A 13,974-nucleotide genomic window follows, 5' to 3' on the forward strand; every position below is an offset into this window, starting at 1 on the left:
GTGGCCCTGCGTTGGAAGCATCGGCACAGCGTAGCTCACAGGTGGTCTGTGAGACCGGCAGTGTCCAGCAGGACGTTGTCAGGTCAAGTTCCTTCTCACCAAGGTCATCGCAGAAAAGCGAAGTGACAACTACCACCCAATTAGGGGCCCGCTGATGAGGTAGCACGATGCACTCTATTTACCAACGGGACCAAGAATGTAAGTGGAAATTCCTTGGGTTTAGTTTCTGTCCATGCTCTCCCTAAACACCACTGTCTGGTCTACACCAGCCGGCGCAGTGTGGTTAGGCCTGGCCTCAGCCACCATCTCCCAGCTCCCAAGGGCGCTGGCTGGGCGTCCACACTGTGAACAAGCCCCAGGGATTCCGATGAGCCGCTGAGTGTGGGCCGCGCGACTCTCCAGGCCCAGCAAGATCCACGCGCACCCCCAGGGAGCTGGGCGAGTGGGAAAATAGGACACGGGAGTCCTACCTGACACTTGACATGGCTTTTAGGTTTTTATTTTAAGTAAGGCAGAAGGGGGGGGTGGAAAAAAGAGAAAAGATACAGAGTGAAGAATTCATTGGATGTTTATTATTCACAGTTAATCACTACCTACCAAATGCTATCCACGGAGTTAAAGGATTAAGTACATAGGTCTTTTTATTTAAACACTGATTTTTTTAAATATATACACACACATCTTCGTTCAGCAAGGCTTCATGATATACACCAATTCCAAAATAAAACAATCAAATGGTCCAGGTGTAGAATGCCAGAGATTCCTTTTATTATCACCGAGGAAAGAAGCTACCAGAAAGGGAGCGAGAGGGTGGGTGCTCTGTCCTGAAGAGCAGTTGCCTCCGGGGCCTGAGCACTCTGGGCTAAGTCCGGCTCCATAAGCAGAGTCCAGGGGAGACTCCAATCGACCACTTCAGAACCCAAAGGCCGTCACCAGCTCCCGGGGTGCCTCGCTTTTGTTGCCGGCAGGGGATCGGGAGGAGAAAGTTCACAGGCACATCACTATGAGGGACAAGCAGCTGACAAGGCAGAAGAGGGACCTCTGCGATGGCCTTGGCCTTCCTACATTTCCCACTTGTCCTTCCCCAACTGTCCTTGCTTCACGGAGACATTTCCTTGGGGGAGAAGGGGCAGCAGCTACAGACACAGCCCACTGCGGATGGAGCCTCGAAAACCCGGCTGCTGTCTGCATGCTGCCCTCGTGCTCACCCGGGCAGGCCAGGCAGGGGACACAGAAGATGAAAGCCATGAACGGATACCTCGGATTTTCAGAGCAAGAAAAATGAAAGCTCCCAGGCTCCACCCCAGTGTGGGAACACAGTATATAACCCGATCCGGTCACAGAGCGACAGCTGAAGTCCCTTAGGCTTTTCTGTGTTTGAAACTTGCTGGCTCCAGGGTGTTTTCTCTGGGGGGCGCTGGAGCGGAGGAGGGGCAGGCACCAGGCGGGTTCGCAAGGTCAAGGGCTCTCATAGCCCCCTGTAGCCAGATCCAGTCCGAGGTGGGAAGAGCTGGACAGAGCCGGACCATCTCCTCCTTCCCCAGCAGCTGCCGGCACCGCACCCCTGGGACAGCCACGGCGGACTCCAGAGGGCTGACAAGCATTAAAGCTGAACCTTAAAGACTCGTGGCTGAGAACAGGCAGACCGCCCGCACCCCCTGCCCGCACTTGTCTCCTCCACCTGCTCTTCCTTCCCTCCCCCGGGGGAGGACTATTTACACAGAGGAGGAGACAAATGGGCTGAAAAAGCTCCGGACTGTCTTTAACTTATTTTAAAACAAATAAAAAAACACCACTCATAAGCAACTCTTGAAATAAGGAAAAAGGCACTAGGAAAAAACCAACATGCTCAGTAATGCCACGTGGAAGGGAAACAATGTAGAAGAGACAAAGGTTTTTAGTTTGACTTTGTTCAGGAAGCCATGAGGGGTTAACAGTCCTTCCTTTTGCCTCTGCTCCATTTCCAACTTTGTCGCAAGAACCTGGCAGCCGGGGGCTGCCCCCCCTCCCCGTCTGGCAGAAACCGCCCAGCAAGGGCCGCCCGCCCTCTCCTGTGTGCGCACGAGGAACCCAGCCACGGCTGTCCTTCCTTCAGTCACTCGACTACAACAGACATTTTGCATAGAGAAAATACCAGCCTGCTTGGTTTCTTTTCTTTTATTATTGGCATCAGCTAGGACTGTATGTGGCATTAGACGTCATGCACTGATGGACAGAAGAGGAAAAGCATGAAAAAGAGGACAAAGGAGAAACAGGAGCAGCGGTGAAAATTTGTAATAAAAACTCTTTTCTTAATTTATAGGTAAGTTTTGGCATTTTTATATCCAACGCCCCCTCCCACCCCTCCCAAAGTTCCAACCAAAGTGAGGAGGTCACCAGGTGACCCGGACAGGTGTTCTGAGCTCCCTCACAGGCTGCTGTTAAGGCAGCTCGTGGGTTTCATTCTTTTGTGTTTTAAATTTTTCACTTTCTTTAAATAATCTCTTCTTGATTCTTAGACGTTCCGGTTCACAGGGGTGACGTAATTGCGGGGGAACATGCCGGTCTGCCCGTGGCAGGCCCCCTTCCACCAGTTGGGGTCTGAGTTATCCATGACGTGGATAAAGTCTCCCCGACGGAATCCCAGCTCTCCATCCTCCTGGGGATCAAAGTCAAAGAGGGCCTGGACGTACGTTGGTTGCTGCAGAAGAGGGGCGGGGAGAGAACACCTGCTTGGTCTCTGCTCACAGCCAGCCCCCCTGCTTGGGGGGACTGGTCACGAGAGCGCGACCTCCGTGTGCCGACTCCTCCATGTTTCCCGCGACAACCTCCCATCCCCCCCCCCCCGCCCCCCCGAGCTCTGTTTATCCTTCCAGGTTCTCGGTCTACCCTACGTGGGAGCAGGCTAGCTTCACCACGGCTCCCGACAGGCCAGAACATGCTAGGGCTCGTCCCGCCACGGCGTGGAAGCGAGCGCGGTCCGTCAGGGAGGAACTTGGGAAACAGCAGTCAGGCTCTGGTTTACAACCCCCGGCTTGGAAAAGGCTTCAGTTCCCATCGGTTTATTGCTTATGAAGTCCTTAAGGTTTTATGGAGTCGAAAGGTCAAGAGCTTGACTCCAGTCAGGCGGGGCTCCCCCTAACACAGCGCTGGGGCTGCAGGCACAGGAAGACGGGAACCTCACAATCGAGGCTTGCCTCCGCCCTTGCTTCCGGGGATACGACAGCGGAGGGCGTTAAAGACCGTTTTCCCACAGAGACATAGGTGGTACCTGGCAACGCACCGCCTCGGAAGGGCAGCCTCTGGGAAAGGCAAAACCATTTTGTTTCGAACTACACACCCATAACACAAACTACAGGCAATACTTCGAATAGTGAGCACGGAAGCCCCAGGACTCCTTTGAGAAGGCGCCCGCCTGCCCGAGGAGCTACTCTTAATTGCCGGAGATGATCCCGATCTCTCGAGGAGGCTCACCTGTGGCACCTGTTCTATGTCCCGGAGGAATATCTGCTGGTTCCTGGAGACGGATGTCGATCTGTGATAATCTACCAGCTCGTTCAGAGAATTGAATTTCACCACCCAGAGGAAATACTTTCCCGCTCCATCTCGGAGCACCTTGAAGTGCTGCACGTCATTTCCAAACCTGGGGGGGAGCAGAGAACACACACCAGGGCAGGTCAGAGGGCTCGGTCCCGGCTACCAGGGGGCCGCGCGCCCATCAGATCAAGGAGGCGTCTTGTGAGAACTTGGATTCCAGCAACACTTCTCGCGGCCCAAGGGGCCCTGGACTGCAGCACAACACGGCTCCCTGGCTGCAGTGAGGACGCTGAGTGCCCCCGAGAGCCCTCTGGGGGACTGATGATTACCACTGACAATAGTGAGACTCCTTGCCAGAGAGGGAAACCCTGTCCATCAGGTCAATTCTGAAGATGTCTGTAAAATCAAGAATGTCCTAACCTATGTCATGTCTCCATGCGCCCTGCACTGTACCAAGCCAAACAGAGTCTTATTCAAGGAAGAGTGTGACTTCATTAACTTTTCAAGCAAAAAACAAACCAAACAAACACCCATTAAAACCTCAGGTGATATTTAAAATCTACAAGAGGTGGGATAGGAGGGAGAGCTAGGAGGGACTGGACACACTTTCAACAGCTCTCCTGCAACTGGAGTACAGATCATGTTTTCCGTTTAGGGATTTTAGTTCTACTCATGGGCGAAAGGTCTCAGAATGGAACGTCGTGGTCCAATAAATACAAGAGGCTGAGGCACCCGGTGTCCCGAGAGGTTTCTCGATCACCGGATAACATGCCTCTCCTCACACCGGCCTGCAGAAGTGGGATTGCAGGGGGACCTGGGTGGCTCAGTGGGTTAAAGCCTCTGCCTTCAGCTCGGGTCCTGATCCCAGGGTCCTGGGATCTAGCCCCACATCGGGCTCTCTGCTCAGCAGGGAACCTGCTTCCTCCTCTCTCTCTGCCTGCCTCTCTGCCTACTTGTGATCTCTGTCTGTCAAATAAAAAAAATAAAAAATAAATTATAAAGAAGTGGGATTGCAACTGGGAGTGGATCACCCCCGACAAGCCAGGCGAGGCTCTGCCTGTCCTGCTCGCTGCTGGGTCCTTGGCACGGACGCCAGTACCCAGGCCTCCAACAGTGCTCTATGAAGACATGTAAATGAAGGACATGCTGTCTCCGCTCCTTCAGTCGTCAAGGGGGAAAGAAATGAAAAACTTCTTAAAAACCACCCAGTAGGTGGCAGCACTGGGCTTCAAGTAGGAGATCCCAAGTGTTAGAACCAGAGCTGCTTTTTCACTCGAATCGGAGTCTGCGGTGAGGAAGGCAGACACATCCACGCCCCGCTTCTGGCCCCACAAAAGCCCACTCCCACGGCAGCCATGCAGACGGTTTCCACAAGGTGCCCAGGGTCCCAGACAATGACCTGTTACCTGCCACGGTGTTTTTCATCACTGACTCCCACCCTGAGACTAGAGAAACCTTTTAGAGACTGGATTCTGGAAACTCCTTTGAGGTCTTTGTGTTGTTAAAGGTGGTAATGATATCTGTTTCAAATTTTATTTCTAAAACAATAAACGCATGGATTTTAAGTTTTTATTTGATAAAACGGAATAATGGTCTGGGAGCTCGCCAGCAGCTACCACGTGAGCACGCGCAGCGACTGGTGTAACCAAGGCCTCCCCTGCGCGCTGCCCGCTACCCCGGCGCGGCCGTCAGTCACTTCACTCGCGAGCACTGCTTGCGCTCCTCGTTCTGGACTGTTTTCCACTCGGGTCCGTGTGAAATGCAAGGAAAACAGATGACAGATCCGGTTTAATATTTTCACGCTGGGACTAAAAACTAACTTCTACTGGACACATATCTGTGTGGTGTTGTGAATATGGCCTAAAACCACCTCCCATACTTTTACTGAGAAAAAGAATATAAAAATTAAGTTTAAATCTACATTTCAAAAAACCTATACTGGTCCTAAGAAGAAACAAGATTAGTTTTGAAAACGGAAAAATCTTTACATTGTTTGCAAATGGCAAATAAACTATCTTATGGTCTTCATGTAAAAATAATCAATGTGATCTATAACAGTGATCTGAGTCTCCCCTCCCCCGCCTTCAAGTTTTAAAATTCTAGTCCGTTAATATATAGTAGAATATTAGTTTCAGGAGTAGAATTTAGTGATTCATCACTTACTATAACACCCAGTGATCTGGGGTTCCTGTGGTAATATATTAACTAGAAAGGACTGAGTCAAAACACATATGGAAATGACAATTTGATTAAAAATCCTTATTTTGCAGATGAGAAGTGATGTGCTTGAAATCCTCAAAATTCCCATTTAGGTTCCCCACAATTCCTGGGGTGGTAAACTCCCTGCCTGCCCCATTCCCTGCTTACCAGCTCCTCTGCACAGTTTACCACTGGGGAAAGCAAAACACCCCCCCACCCTTGTGGTAACCTTTTAAAGTTAAATTGAGAGGCCCAGGACGGTGGTGGAGGATTTAAGCTAGACATCTGGTAAAGGTCCCCAAAACCAGCTAAAAGGGTGACCAGTCATACGACAAGAAAGGGCGGCGGGGATCCCCTAGAGGCCAATCGAGGAAAGAGGCATGTACAAGCAAAGGCACAGTGGAGGGGTGGGGGAATAGGGAGAATGCGACCAACTGAAGACTGTTTCCACACAGGAACTGACACTCCGTGCTGGAAGAACTAATTTTTAAGAGGAGCCAGAAATTACTATTTTACAATGCATTTTTTTTTTCAGAAATTACTATTTTAATGTAAAATATTCTGCTTTGGTAAACCACTATTAGGCTAAACAACTATCGGTTGGCAACCTTCGGTGTGTGTAGCCAGACACAATTCCGATCAGCAGGGAGAGGTCTCCGGGGACCAGAGCGGGAAGTACTTACTTGACAGAGAGGGAGAAGTCCCCGGGGGCACTCTCACTCTCTCGGATGAGAAAGGCCCCGTCATGCCGCTGTTTGCTAAGCATTTCTTCTGCCTTGGCTCTGGGGATTTTGCCAAAAAACCACCTAAGGAAGGAAGACAAGCCAGTCAACATCTGCTTCCCCACAAAGAGACGGGATATCCAGCCTCCAAAATGTGAGTAACAGAACACTTCTTGCCAAAGGAAGGGGCCTCCCTTTTCACCCTCCAGTGTCAACATGTCCCACAAACCACTCAGTCGGCTTCTCTCTCGAGACACGGAACATCTCCCTTCAAACGCCTTTACCCTACCCTACTCTCCAGAAAGTGAATCATGAGGCATGACTGTGGGCCACTCTCCTTAAAGAGGAAGACACTTAAAGCTGGGCCTTCTGGGCCCGAGCCCACCAGGCTCCCTACTGACTCAGGGCACCAGGGAAAGCCCAGGTCTATCAGTATGAAGCACTGGAAGAACCGTGTAAGAGACAGGCCTCTTCTCACAGCCTTTTGACAAGGTCGAAGCTTTGCTACAGTGGGATTATAGTAAACAGAGGCAGGAAACTGGAAGGCCCCGAAACTGGAGACGGGGCTACTTCTCGTAACAGCCCAAGGTGAAGAGGTTCAGGCCTTGAGAGAGAAGCCTCTGCTGTCACAAAGGCAGATTTTGTGACATCCCTCTCGAGACCTCTCTCTGCCATCACTGCCAGGAGCTTCCGGGCACCAGCAGCAACGTCACAGCGTATCCTACACAGAGGCAGCTCGTTGCAAGACTCGGTTTTTTCACTGAAACAGGTTATAGGTTCTTCTGCTCCCACTGTGAATTCACCTTGGCCATGGGAAAAAGTGGGTGAATTCATGCAAAACTATGGGTGCAACTGGCCCGTGGAGGAGGAAGGGGAGGAGGAAGGGGGCGGGGGAGAGGAGCAGGAAGGGTGAGAAAAGCTTAACATCACAGCCGCTATTTCACATGAAAACCATTACTAATTAGGATGGGGGAACTGCGAACACTGTTCTCTCTTCAAATCTGTCTCTAAGCGCTGTTATTTTAAAAAGCAGTGATATTACTTATAGCTAATAAAGACCTATCTGGGGCGCCTGGGTGGCTCAGTCAGTTAAGTGTCTGACTCTTGGTTTTGGCTCAGGTCGTGATCATGAGCTCATGAGATTGAGCCCCAAGGCCCTGCATCTGGCTCTGTGCTCAGCAGGGAGTCTGCTCCCTGACCCCTGCACATTCTCTTTCTGAATCAACCAGTAAATCTTTTTAAAGATTTTATTTATTTATTCGACACAGAGAGAGGGAACACAAGCGGAGGGAGGGGAAAAGGAGAAGCAGGCTCTCCACTGAGCAGGGAACCCAATGCGGGCCTTGATCCCAAGACCTGGGATCATGACCTTAGCCAAAGGCAGATGCTTACCGACTGAGCTACCCAGGTGCCCTTCAATCAATAAATCTTAAAAAAACAAAAAACCTCAAACAGAAAGAGGTGAGCTGCTAGTTAGACCACTGAGAGATTTTCTATAGTAACCTCTAGAGCCTTCAAGTTTGAGATGTGCCCGCGGGCAATAAGCATGGCCAGGAGAGGGGGTAAAGTCACTCAGCAGCCATTCTCTTCTCTCTTCCTCCCAAGCCCCCAAGATCTGCCCACCAAGCAGGTATTTTCCTTTCTTTCCCCCTGTTTTAAAATAATGAATATGAATTTTAAAAACTGCCTAGATGTTTGTGAAGTGAAAAAAGACTTCCCCCACAGCTCCCCAGAGGCAGCGAGTCCGGCAGCTCTGCGCGGACCTCGGCCCCGGCGTCTGATGCGTACGCGGCCACAGCTGCAGGGCTTTCCAGCCCCCAGCTGAAGATGAAGTCGGTTTTATTCTCAGTGAAAAAAGATAAACTTCAGTGAAATAGAGACTCTAAACTGGAACTTTCCATGACAAGCCCCCAGACTGAAAAATAGAAAATCAGCTGCAGACCATTTTATTAAAGCCTTCTTTTGTATCTGTCTCCATTTTTTACTAAATTCTGTCCCTCTTTCTCTTGAGGACGTCCCACAACATAAAGGGTATCTGCACCGCATGAAGAGCGGTCCCTCTCCATTAAGACATTTCAACAGTGATTGAGTGTTAACTACGTGGCTATGGTCAAAATTTTAAAAATCTTTAAAAGATGGGTTTGTACTACAACACAAATAAGCAAAGGAGAAAGCTAACTGGAGGAGGTGGCTCATTTTCCAATTTAATTCTTCACGACATTCCACAGGCTTCCATCCATATGCACCCAGTGTGAAAAGCTCAGATCTGGACCCACCCCCAATGCGCACAACAGTGTGTTCCAACACCAGCCGGTAACCGCTTCCTTGTCTGTGTTTAACTTGTTACTTCGAAAGCTGTATTAGGTCCTACTCCACTGGAGACTTCCCTCTTCCTAGCAAAAACTGAAGGTGGGGGGAGAGGAAGGAGAGGAAAGAGGGGCTTGGTGCTCGGTGCTCTCCCGCTGCTACGGGAGGGACACGGACCCTGTACTTCTGGATGTCTAGTCACAGAGCAGTCCCGGAACACGATGTGCGCCCCAAGGCCAACCACTCCACAGGCCCATGGCCACGGTCCCTTCAGCAATACGGTTTCCTGTTTCAGAGCGTTGCCTGGGGTGGGGGTGGGGGAGCACTCCCTGCCTTTCAGCTAGACTCTGCAAAAAACACCAGCACGGAAGCTCCCCTGGAGGCTTTCCCATCAACTCTTCTTCCAGAGTTCTTTAGAGTGGACCTTTACAGAGGGTGAGGCAGGGCAAGAGTCTTCCTCGAGGGCTAACCCAGCAATCAGGCAACTGGGACAGTAACCTGTGCTTTCCCAGGAAGGAGGCCTTTCCTGTGTTTTCTCAACAGTCGGATTCAAATGGCCTATGTCATTTCAAACAATCCGAAGGAAAACAAGGACACAGAGCCATAGGCATTTTATTTAATATAAACATTACAGAGTATGATATTTTGCTGAATTCCCTTTCAGTCTGGAAATACGAAAATGAAAAGGAACTGAGGTTGATTTCCATGATTACTGGATCGAGTGCAGAAGCCAGCAATGCTATGAGCCCTTGGCCCAAATATGTCCAGTTTCTGTATGGCCCACAATCTAAGACTTTTACAAAATCTTTCTTAGAAGATTTTATTTGAGAGAGAAAGAGAGAACATCAGAGGGGAGAGGGTCAGAGGGAGAAGCGGACTCCCTCCTGAGCAGAGAGCCCGATGTGGGACTCGATCCCAGGACCCCAGGATCATGACCTGAGCTAAAGGCAGTTGCTTAAACCAACTGAGCCACCTAGGTGCCCCGACTTAAAAAAAAAAATTTTTTTTAAGATTTTTTTTTTTTTTTTATTTGACAGAGATCACAAGTAGGCAGAGAGGCAGGCAGAGAGAGAGGGGGAAGCAGGCTCCCTGCCGAGCAGAGAGCCCAATGTGGGGCTCGATCCCAGCACCCTGAGATCATGACCTGAGCCGAAGGCAGAGGTTTAACCCACTGAGCCACCCCGGTGCCCCACTTTTACAAATTTTTAAAGGGTTAATTTACTTTTTTTTTTTTTTACGGTAGGTAGATTATTTATTTAGAGAGTGAGCGAGTGAGAGAGAAAAAGAGAGGAAGAGAGAGAGAAGCAGATTCCCTGTGGAGCAGGGAGCCCGATGTGGGGCTCGATCCCAGGGCTCCAGGATCATGACCTAAACCGAAGGCAGCTGCTTAACCCACTGAGCCACCCAGGCATCCCTTAGAGGGTTATTTTTTAAAAATTCAAAAGAATACGTGAAATGACAGAGACTGCATATGGTCCTCAAAGTCTAAAATATTTATCATCTTGTCCTTTACATACAGTTTAGCCACCGCTCCATCTATTTTGAGGACCGACTGAAGGAACAGATGTATACGGCATATCTGGTGTATTCGGACAGAGGGAGGAGCCACTGTATGATCCAGAGCCGCTCCCACTCGCAGGAACCGCTACCAACTGCCTCTCCCTGGGGAGCGTACTCCGTGATGCTGTCCGTGAAAAGCCCACACAGTCCCCACAGCGCACATAGACACTACGTGGCTACAAGAGTGCAAAGCTGTGCTTAGTCCACTTCCCAGGACATCTATAGTGTCTTGTGTTCATCTTTTGGAGTTTCTTGGTTACTACCATGTGTTCCTACATTCTAATAACCCGGGCATGATGTGTGTAAGCCCCTAATCTGGGCGTCTGGGTGGCTCAGTTGGTTAAGCATCAGCCTTTGGCTCAGGTCATGATCCTCGGTCCCAGGATCCAGTCCTGCATCAGGGTGGGGGTGGGGTGGGTCCCCTGTTCAGCAGGGAGTCTGCTTCTCCCTCTGACCTCTCCCCTCTCGCTCTCTCTCAAATAAATAAATAAAATCTTACAAAAAATAACCCCCTAATCTAGTGTTGCAGGGACTTCAAACAAAGGGCATTATTAATCCACTGATAGGGGGCCAGGAATCCCTGCCACATACACCTTTGAAGATTTTTTTTATGGCTACTTTAAAAAAAAAAAAAAAAAAAGACAGCAATTGGCTTACATTTAATTGCCATGGTGGTAACCTCCAAAAGGGCGAGGTACGTGGGGAGAAACTCCTATATTGCTCTATGGTTTTCTACACTGTCTTTTACAAAGTGAACCAAATTCATAAATTACTGGCATTGAAATAAAAATACCAGAAGCTTTCTTAATTTTTAAGATAAAGAGGAATGAACTAGATGATCGAAGGCCCCTCTGAACTCTGTGACACTGAGCTGTGTACGAGTAGATGCAGTTAAGATCTCTGTTCTGGAGGCTCCGGAGAAGAGAAAGGACAGGCACGCGTTAGAGCAGTGACACAAGGAGAGGGACAAATGGGCTGCCACTCAAGGTGGGTCATGTCATCCAAAGGTCTTACTTATCATTTGTGTTAAATTAAGTAGACAGAAACTACTGCTCCTCCTTATCCCAATGGCATTCTAGTCTGGGCACTGAGCCTCAGCTTCCTGACGTACGAGGGACGGAAGGGACCGCTGCTGAAGGAGGAGCAGGGCCAGAGGAGGAGGTGGAGGGTGCAGGTGAGAGGACGGTGGTCGGTAAGGGTTCTCACGGCCCCACCACATCAAGGGTTCCCACAGCCCCACCACGTCACATACCAATATAAACTGAGTGGGGGAGGGGATGTTCCGAGGGAGGAAGAAAAGAAAAAAGTTCCCTGCTCTCAATGGCCTGGGGTAGGAGATTATTTTGAATTCTCTGAAGTGGGAACCCTAAGTGGTAGGCAAGAATAGTAATTATAACAAGCATTTATTGAGAACCTATTATATTGCCAAACACTGCTCTGGGGATACAAAGATTATTAAGATACAGTCCTATAGGGCAATCAAACGTATCAACAAAACCATGTGATAAGTACACTTTCTAAGACTCAAAAAATGGAGAATTATGAAAGAGATCTGGCCTCAGGGGTTTTATGAAAAAGAATCACAGAAAGGCATTTCTATAGTTTTATTATTTGAAGATCACCAACAGCTATTATCAATCCAAGACATGTACTTTATTACGTATTAGCATAGAAACTATTGTTTTAAATGAAACAACTACTTCATTAAAGATCAGTCTAAAACATGCACCACTGGGGCACCAGTGTGGCTCAGTCAATTAAGTGTCTGACTCTTTGGCTCAGGTCATGATCGCAGGGTCGTGAGACTGAGCCCCGCAGCGGGTTCTGTGCTGGGCGTGGACTATTATTATATCGTACTATTAACATGCAAAATCAACATGCCTTGTGAATTCTCTGGAAAGACAGAGTAAAAGGTGTGACAACCATCCCAAGGACCTCAATTTTAAAAACATTATAAATTAAAATAAAAACATTATTTGAAATAAGCAGATGGGTCTGACTCTTGGAAGACCAGTAGCGTCCAACTTACGGATGTGGTTTCATTTCTATATAATTCTTGGGGATGAAGCCATCTTTCCCATTGAGTTCTGCCTTGTACCAGTTCTGATCACATTCTTCATTCAAAACCTAAAAAGAAATAAGGAGGGGGGAAATCAAATCATTTCCTTTTCACACTCTTAAAAAAAAGGCAGCCGTTAAGACAACTATGTGGCCGTTCAGGTTTGTTTGGTTCTCTGAAGTGTGAACAGTTACATGACCCAAGACATCACACGACTTCAAACAACCAGCACATCGACTCTTACAGTTAAAATTAAATTAAAAGTAAAATAAATGGTCTCTGAAAAAGAGAGTCTGACCCCCGAACCTCTAGCACTAACCCCTCGGTAGGAAAGCAGATGGGAGCAGGACAGATGAAATGAAGTCTCCGGAAACCAGCAAGCGCTGGTGCTGGAGAATGAAGGGGGCCCCCCAGGGACTAAATAAGCCTGCAGGGAGCAGCAGCCGCAGGGAGAGCTTCAAGACTTCTCTAGAGCTCCTCTGGGCCATCTTCAGGATCACAGGGACCCAATCCCGGGTCAGCCACCAAACAGGCGTCCAGCTGCTGCCAGCAGGCACCACCCACCCACGTGTCCTCACACACAAAGCATATTCCAGCGAAAAAGCACCCCAAGTCCTACTCCACTTACCCTCAGGGCCACAATGGGCTTGAGGTAGGGAATGCTGGAAGCACAACCACTAGCCCAGTTCACGGGGGAAGATCCAGAGACTATAAAACTGTAACACTGCATTCCCAGACTGGAAACACTCTCTACAAACGCGACATGACTACTCAAGGCTGTGTCTTAGCACATCACGCACAGATTTGAAGTCCCAGACTGCTCCTCGTTACACGGATGGGCCAGGCCAGGACGTCACAGGGTAGTACAAGGAACTGAATAGGTGTAGTAGAAAAGCCACCTCTGAATTCTAGATTTCTAACAAAAGGCAAAGGACAGAAGGCATTTATTATTTCTGGTGGGGGGAGGGGCAGAGGGAGAAATGAAGATAGAGAATCTTAAGCAGGCTCCACGTCCAGCACAGAGCCCAATGTGGGGCTCGATCTCACAACCCTGAGATCATGACCTGAGCTGAAATCAAGAGTCGGGACAGTCAACCAACTGAACCACCCAGGTGCCCTAGGACTCTGCCCAGGCAGAGACATTTTAAAAAGTTGGTGGCTTAAGAGAGAAAATAGAAATATGAGCCCAACTCAAAAGTGCTAAACACAAGAAAGTAGAGAGACCAGTACAGTGGCAGTTAATCTACACTATGCAATAAAGTTCTATAAGAAAGATGGTAAAGTTCTTTTTGTTTTTAGGTTTATTTATTTATTTTTTTTAGTAATCTCTACACCCAACATGGGGCTGAACTCATGACAGCAAGATAAAGAGTCACATGTTCTTCTGACTTAGCCAGCCAGGCGCTGCCAAGAAAGTTGATAAAATTCTTTACAAAATGATTTATTCAAGAAACTAAATGACGCCGTACTCTTTACCATATCAGAACTTGGACCGTTTCATGAGAATGCGTGATGTGTAGGTACAGACAGTCCCTCACTTGCAATGGTTCAACTTATGATTTCTTGACTTTATGATGGAGTAAAAGTGATAGGCATTCAGTGGAAACTGTA

The 13,974-nt window shown here is 48.8% G+C and overlaps 1 protein-coding gene across 1 annotated transcript in view; it reads right to left on the reverse strand.

The window, feature by feature from the left end:
• Window positions 1–550: 550 nt before the first annotated feature.
• LOC111160411 (growth factor receptor bound protein 2) overlaps window positions 551–13,974 on the reverse strand; it is a 72,167-nt gene continuing 58,743 nt past the window's right edge. The window contains exons 3-6 of the mRNA XM_022523512.1: window positions 12,334–12,431; window positions 6,399–6,521; window positions 3,454–3,622; window positions 551–2,680 (exon numbers count right to left, since the gene is read on the reverse strand). Coding sequence (XP_022379220.1) covers window positions 2,495–2,680; window positions 3,454–3,622; window positions 6,399–6,521; window positions 12,334–12,431 — 576 coding nt within the window. The 3' untranslated portion in view covers window positions 551–2,494. The remainder of the gene's footprint in view (window positions 2,681–3,453; window positions 3,623–6,398; window positions 6,522–12,333; window positions 12,432–13,974) is intronic.

This window comes from Enhydra lutris, unplaced genomic scaffold, assembly GCF_002288905.1.
Source record: "Enhydra lutris kenyoni isolate GAN:26980312 unplaced genomic scaffold, ASM228890v2 scaffoldscaffold75, whole genome shotgun sequence".
NCBI classification, from domain to species: Eukaryota; Metazoa; Chordata; class Mammalia; order Carnivora; family Mustelidae; genus Enhydra; species Enhydra lutris.